Source organism: Pediculus humanus, genomic scaffold (genome assembly GCF_000006295.1).
Source record: "Pediculus humanus corporis 1103172108192 genomic scaffold, whole genome shotgun sequence".
NCBI classification, from domain to species: domain Eukaryota; kingdom Metazoa; phylum Arthropoda; class Insecta; order Psocodea; family Pediculidae; genus Pediculus; species Pediculus humanus.
The window spans coordinates 11,354-19,416 of NW_002987762.1; the positions used below are offsets into that span (position 1 = coordinate 11,354).

The 8,063-nt window shown below is 26.4% G+C and overlaps 1 protein-coding gene across 1 annotated transcript; it reads right to left on the bottom strand.

The window, feature by feature from the left end:
• Positions 1-1,618: 1,618 nt before the first annotated feature.
• Positions 1,619-6,500, bottom strand: Phum_PHUM423330 (uncharacterized protein; the record flags this gene model as incomplete). Its single annotated transcript, XM_002429142.1, has 6 exons — positions 1,619-1,835; positions 2,162-2,336; positions 2,479-2,664; positions 3,129-3,345; positions 5,027-5,199; positions 6,278-6,500. The coding sequence occupies 6 exons, from the start codon at positions 6,498-6,500 to the stop codon at positions 1,619-1,621; spliced, it is 1,191 nt and encodes a 396-aa protein (XP_002429187.1).
• Positions 6,501-8,063: the final 1,563 nt, after the last annotated feature.

Below are 8,063 nucleotides of genomic sequence, written 5' to 3' on the forward strand. Positions count from 1 at the left end.
AATTTTATTTTCGGGTCACGTTCGTTTATTTATTTATTTATTTATTTATATTTTTAAATCGTGGAGATTTGATTAATAAATGTGCCTTAAATTTTTTTAAAATAATAAACTATTAAAAAAAAAAAAAAGAAATTAATTAATCGTAGCAGACGACGTTTAATTTTTTTAGAAATGTCGGCAAATTTTTTTTTTTATTAAATTGATAAAACAACAACAAAAAAAAAAAAAAAGGAAATTAGAAAACGATGATTTGGTCATAATTAATTTAATTACTTTTCAATTATTATCGGAAATTTTGTTTACCATTATTATTATTATTATTATTATTATTATTTAGTTCTAATTAGGTTTCAATAACCCGAAATTTAAGTTGATTGCGCCATTTTTTTCCTCTCTCTCTCTCTCTCTCTCTCTCTCTCTCTTTTAACCTGATACCGAACGTGTTAAAAACGACACGTTTCCTAACACCGTTTATTTAATTTTTTCGTAAACAATTTTTTTTTTTTTTTTTTTTATTACTTTCTTTCTTTGTTTGTTTTGTTTTCTTTTTTTTGCCTTAATTATTCATTTAAAATTTGTTTATACGGTAACGCACACACACACGCACGCACGCACAGAACGTTTGTTAAAAAAACATTTATAATACTATTATTATCATCGTTTTCGTCGTTATCATTATTATTTTGATAAATTTTTAATAATAATTCGTCGGAATTTAAATAATAATAATAATAATAATATTTATCAAATTCGTATTCGAGTTTTTCGTATTCGAATCGTGGAGGAAGGCAAAAAAAAAGGAGGGAGGGGGAAGAGAAAAAAGGATGAAAAGAAAAAAAAATTTTTTAAATAATACTTATTATTATTATTATCATCATTATTTTATAATTATTTTTTATGTATATTGATGAACGATTAATATATATACCAAAAAAAAAAAATCGAAATCTTTTTTCTTCTTCTTCTTCTTCTTCCCCTTTTTCCCCCCTTTTTTCCCCCTTTTTCTAAATCAAATCCAATAAATATTATTGATTGTGACGTCATCATCGTCATTCATTTATTTCGATTCGATTAATAATAATAACGATAATACTTATTATTTGTTTGTATATAATTTTCTTACGCCGGTAAAATTGTCGCAGTTTTACAAAAAACAAAAAAAAAAAAGGAAAATTTAAGTTGGCAACACTTTTTTTTAAAATTTTACTTATCGCTTAACGAATAACAAAAGAAAAAAATTAATCGTTTATTATTATTATTATTTCTTTTTTTAATTACAAAAAAAAAAAATTTTATGTGATGATGATGATAATCATAATAATTGTAATAATAATAATAATAATAATAATATTAAATAATAACAATTTATTTATTTATTTAAATAACGTTATAATAAATAATGGATATTATTATTATTATTATAAATTTATTGCGCGTTACACATAAACAAATTTTAATAATAATAATAATAATAAATAAATACGATAGAGTTATGTACGTTATGTATAGAAAACAAAAACAAAAAAAATATGTAATCCGAGGTTTTTTTCTAATGACTAGCAACAAAGCTTTTTCTCTTCTTCTTCTTACTATTATCATTATTATTATTATCATGGTTTCACGATGTTTTTTCTTCATCTTTTCCTCCCATTTCCGGTGAATTGTGTGTTATTCTATTATTATTTTGAGATTCCATTTCAATATCCGTGGATGTTGTAGCGTTTGATCTTGTTAGCTTTGACAATTGATATCTTATTCTCGTTATCGACGTGGATACAAACGTTCGACAACAACATGGCGTTTGAAAACAATTTTTAAAGTAATTTCTTGCCGCGCTTCGAAATTTACGTCCGGTTAGGCAGTATAAAAAAAAATTCGTTGAAAATGCCCATTGATAAATGGAAAAAAACAAACCTCTAACCCATTTGAGAAGGAGTTTTTCTTGCTGCCTGTACTCCGCCCCCCCCCCAACAAAAAAAAAGAAAAATGTCGATATTAATGACACGTCATTACGGTTCACAGATTCGGTGTAAATTATTTTTAATCGGTGACAAAAATAAAAACCTTCGATTTTCCAACAACTTTCATTTCCGAATTCGATAATCGATAATTACCTCGATTATTTCCGTTTCCGGTAAATGAAAAATCCATTACTACTTACCATTTAATATATTGTTGTCGTCCCGGATCTTGAGCCGTTGGTTTTTTTATAAGAACTACATCCCAATAAAGTTCGAAAGTTTCGACGATACCCAAGGGTAGCATGAGTACGAGGGTGGTTATTGACACGGTTATCAAAAGACCCAACATTCTGTGTGTGTCGTTAAATCTTTTCACTGCTCTTTTGTCGGCTTTTTTGTTTTTTCCGGGGGGGGGAAGAAAAAGAGCAAAAAAAAAAAATAAAAACTTTTGATGTTATTATAGTTTGTGAGTCGGGAAATTGTTTCGAAATCGTGGAAAACCGGGGGGAAAACTTACCGCTTAATTTAAATCTCGATTTGTTCGTCATTCGTACCTGACGTATTAACAATATGTTACCAATGAATATCAACAAACATGGCAACCATGTTGATAACGCTATGTAAACATAAACAACCTTGTTATCAACACCTTCCGATTGAAATTTACAGGGTTTAAATCCGAACGTGCTGTCTTGTTCGTAACCTAAAAAGAAAAAAGAAAATATTACGTTTTTATAAATACTCTCCTCCCTGAAAATCTCTCTCTCTCTCTCTTTCTCTCTCTCTTTCTTTTATTAATCTGACCTTGTCGAATAAAAAAGGAGAGGCCCTAAGGCAACAACTATTAACTTAAACACTAACGTCTGAAGGATTAATGTTGACAAAAAGAAAACGGAAAATAAGGATTTACGATCGGAAATTATTATCATTATTATTAAACGAATTCATTCTAACAAACGAAAGGGATAATAATAATAATAATAATAATGATAAATGATGAAAATTCAAAATGGCGGGATGTAAACGATTTTTTTTTTTAATTTTTCTTTTAACGATGACGATGGGGAGAAAAATCGTTTAAATGTTTGTTTTTGTTTTCTCACCGCCGACTCGAAGAAAATTTTTTTTTTTTACAAAATAAATAAAAGAAAAACTGAACGTACCTACCGGAATACTTGAGCTTGAGGCAAGCAATTGAAAAAGATGTCAATCCGATTGAATAAACGACTCTTTTGGCTTTTTTAACGGAACATTTAAATGAAAATTTCATCGGGCAACCGATAACGAGAAGTCTTTTGACCGTTAATCCCACGACCAACCACGTTGAGTAGAAAAGGAAAACGTCTATTAGAATTTTGTTTGCACCGCATAGCCAAACGCTTTCCTGTAAAACAAATTATTATTATTATTATCGTTAACATTATCATTTTTTTTTTTGGCGGGAAAACGGTCGATTTCATTTTATTATCCCTTTCGTATTTCATAAAAATTTTCTCTCTCTCTCTCTCTCTCTCTCTCGCTCTTTTTTCTTTCGTATTTCAGGCGCCATTTTGAAAATCATTCGAGAGAAAAAATATAAAAATAAAAATAATAAAAAAAAAAAAAGAGGAAAATTTTTTATTTGTCGTTTAGACATTGTTGTTCGTTCGTTTGTTTGTTTGTTTGTTTGTTTGTTTTTATTATTTTTATTTTATTTTTCAATAAAAAAAAAGTATAATATAATTTTATATAACAGACTATGTCATGACGTTAGTAACGCCATCGTAACGAATCTACCTGTTTCCGGTCGTTTGATTTTTTTTATTTTTTATTTTTTATTTTTTATTTGACTAACGTAGTCAATTTAACCGTCGTTCTCTCTCTCTCTCACAAGAAAATTTTATATTTTGAAAAGAAAAGAAAAATTACAAACTCGTTCGATTATTCGTTCATCATCAAGTTTAAACGAGTAAAAAAAAAAATCCGTTAAAATGACGTCACAATTAATTATTAATAATGATGATGATATACGAGTGAAAACCTGGAATGATTGCTCGGGAAAAATTTCGAACACAAACACAAAAACTTTTTCCTAACTTGTGCCATCTTGCATAAAATTCAAAGTAGTAATAATAATGATAATAATGATGATGATGATAATAATAAAGAAACATTTAAACACGAAATGAATGTTATAAACAACTTTCGAACATTCATATCCGACGCCTACGCACGATTTTTTATTACAAATTTTCCGCGGGAAATTTTTTTTCTCCTCTTCCTCTCCATCCCATTTCCTTCCCCCGTCTCTGACGTCATTACGTAAAAAAAAATGTTAAATACGATGACGTAGGTAAAAACATTTTTTTTTTTTTTTATTTGTAACGAACGAACGAACGAACAAGAAAATTTGCATTATTAATGTTTTTTATATTAAAAAAAAAAATTTTTCTTTTTTTTTTCTTTTTTAATTTTCCGCGCCATTTTAACCTGATTTTTTTTTTTTTTTAAATTAAATTCGAGAAATAAAATCCGTGAATGAATAAATAAATAAATAAATAAAATTTTTTTTACAAACGGTTTACAATTATTACAAAATAGAGGAAAAAGCAGAAGAAAAAAAAAAACTAGTTTTTTTTTTTTAAATACTGGTTTCCGTTAAATTAAAAACAATAATAATAATAATAATAATAATGAAATATTTTTAAAAATTTGACATTTAAAATTTTTTTTAGGTGAAACGTGTGTGACCCCGTGAGACCAATGAAAAAAAAAAAAAAAAATCGGTCAAATTTTAGCCTTTACGTCAACAAAAATTGGATAAAAAAAAACTAAAAATGCATCATTTTCGTGGCAATGAATAAATATTATTAAAGGTTGAAAACCTGATCGATTTTCTTTTTTCTGTCTAATTACACGATGTCAAATCGAAAAAAAAAAAAAAAAATGGACTCCCGCCCGAATATCATGACCCAATTACATTTATTCGACACATCACGACGACGACGACATTTTTCATAATATAATATGAGGATTTGGGGGAAACTGGGGGGAAAGGCGGAATGGGGGTTTTCTCTTTTACTTACCAAATATAATTTGGCAAATATCGGAACGTGACTTCTTCCCACTCCAGTTGCAAAATTAAATAAAAGTGCGCCATTATCGGATACGGCTAAAGCCCTTAGAAAAACTGATAAACTCGTGTGACAAATCGGTGACGAATTAAGTATTAAAAACGATAGAGTGTTCATCGTTATCCCTGGAACAAACAAACAAACAAACAAACAAACAATCAATCAATCAATCAATCAACTACAAAAAATTTTCATTTTGAAGAAAGAGAAAGAGAGAGAGAAACACGCCCTGTTTTTTTTATATTTAAAAAATTCTCTCTCGTTTTTATTTTATTTATTTATTTAGTTTTTCCAACGAATTTTCCAGAACAATTTAATTGTTTTGTTTCCCCCAAACGTTTATAAAATAATTCACGCCATTTTTTTTTGTTTTTTTTTAAATGTTAATTTATACGTAAAACCGGAAATAAAGAGAAAATTTAATCGATTAAAATTTATTCAATCGAATATTTTTATTTATAAAATTATTATTATTATTATTATTATTATTATTATTATTATTATTATTATTATTATTATTATTATTATTATTATTATTAATTAAAGCAATTCAGACGACGTAATTTTGCAAATGTATATATATATATATTTAAGGTTGTTCAGGTTGTTTTCCGGTATTGATAATTACACGCAAATGACATTAATGGAGGAAAAAAATGAAAAAAAAAATTGAAATTTTTATTATTTCTCGAATTTTCTAGAAAAGAAAAATTTTTTTATTTAGTAAAAGTAGTTGTAGTAATAGTAGTAGTAGATTAATGAATGAAACGTTATCAGTAAAAATTATTTCTTATCATTTTAATAATAATTACTTAAGGTTATCATCGCTTATTTAAATAGTAAAAGGGTCAATAAAATTTTTATTTTATTTTTTTTTATTAAACGGAAAGTAAAATTAATCGGTATTTAATCTTTAATCGTAAAAAATAAATTGTTAAGATACAGATAGAGAGAAAGAGAGAGAGAGAGTAAATCAAAAGAGAGAGAGAGAGAAAAATTTTTTTTTCTATAATTAAATTAATTAAAATTCTTTTACTCATGAAAAAAACCGGGGGTTGTAATACAAAATAACAAATGTAAACAACAACAACAACAATGTTGCCAACTGTGAGTTGGTAACATTGTTGAAAACGAAAACGTTAAAAACAAAATGGCGGTAAATTTTATATTTTTCATAAAGATATGACGATAATCTCGTCTTACCGATGATAATGATAACGAGAGTGACGTAAGTGAGTAAAAATTTAACCGTCGACACAAACGGACTTATTTGAACCCAATAAGTTCTCACTTCACACGGCCATTGAATTTCCAAATTTGGAATATCATTCGAATTGTATTTTGGAAGGAAATCCAAAGATGAAAGGCTGTACGTACAATTGTCGACATATTCTTCTCCTGAATTGCTTTCGGTGAGCCAATCCATTGAATTTTTATTTTCACATTCTGGAATATTCCCTTTTTTTTTTCCTTTCCTTATTTTTTTTTTTTTTTAATTTCTCTGTAATCAAATAATAATAATAATAATAATAATAATAATAATAATAATAATAATAATAATAATAATAATAATAATAATAATAATAATAATAATAATAATAATGAAACAAATGGTAATTAATTACGTTTCGTCGGTTAAAAAAAAAAAAAAAAAATTCTTGTTTGCCATCAGTAAAATATATATAAGGAACGAGTTAAACCAGATAAACACACGCACTCACGCACTCACGCATAGAGAAAGAGAGAGAGGGGGGATAAAACAAAAAATTTTTCTTTTTTACGTTACGCTACGTTAAACTTTTTCTTCCTCTATGAAATCATCATCACCATTGTTGTCAAATTGAAAATGAAAATTATTAATTTTTTTTTTATTTTTTTTTATTTTTACTTTTAATGTCTGACGAAATGAAAAACGCCATTTGCAAAATGAAAACAAAAAATTTAAGAGAAAAAAATTTGGCTCCGTTTTAAATTGAAAATAATAATAATAATAATAATAATAATAATGATATTAAAAAATAAAAAAAAATTTTCCCCTTTACGTAAACAAAATGAAAATTTTTTCTAAATGAAAAAAAGGGGGAAATTTAATATTTTAATTTGATAATTTCATCATCATCATCATCATCATCATCATCATCATTATTATTATTATTATTATTATTATTATTATTATTACTAGGAATACTATTATCACTATTACTATTTGAATCAACTGGAAATTTATTTACAAAACGTTTTAAAAACAAATAATTTTTTTTTGCAAGATAAACTTGTTTTTCTTATCCTCTCTCTCTCTCTCTCTCTCTCTCTCTCTCTCTCTCTCTCTCTCTCTCTCTCTCTTTTACTGTTGTCTTTAAAAAAAAATTGTAAAAACTCTTTTAAACAATTTTCAATTTTTCTTTTTCAATTTTCTCAAGTAAAATTTATTTTTTGTACGTTAATCGATGATAACACCAAATTTTCAAAAAATACTTTTCACCTTTACGGATTCGATTCCTCCCACAGCCCCCCCCCCTCAAAGAAAATTTTAAATTTTTCTTCAGGTTTCATTATTCCCCCCCCAAAAAAAGAAAAAACTAAAACATTTTGACGGTCATTTAAAAAAAAAAAAAAAACGATTCTTATCAAAAAATTTTGAATTGTAAAAAAAAAAAAAAAACCTGATATCCTCCTTTCCCACCTCTCTTATTATTATTATTATTATTATTATTTCAGGTGGGTAAGTAATTTTATGTCCTTGTCTTTCACACACATTTTTTTAGCCTCATAAATTTATTTCCTCATTTTGTTTCCTTTTTTTTTTCATAACAAAAAATATTTTTAAAAACGTAGAAATTATTATTCTTACGGTAGCCATTTTTCTTTTTTCTTAATGGATTTGACCGTTGGTGAACTTAAAAATTTTTTCGGACAATTATTAACATAACTTATCGTTTTATTTTAATTATCCCCATCATTATTATTATTACATATTTTTTACTTTTCA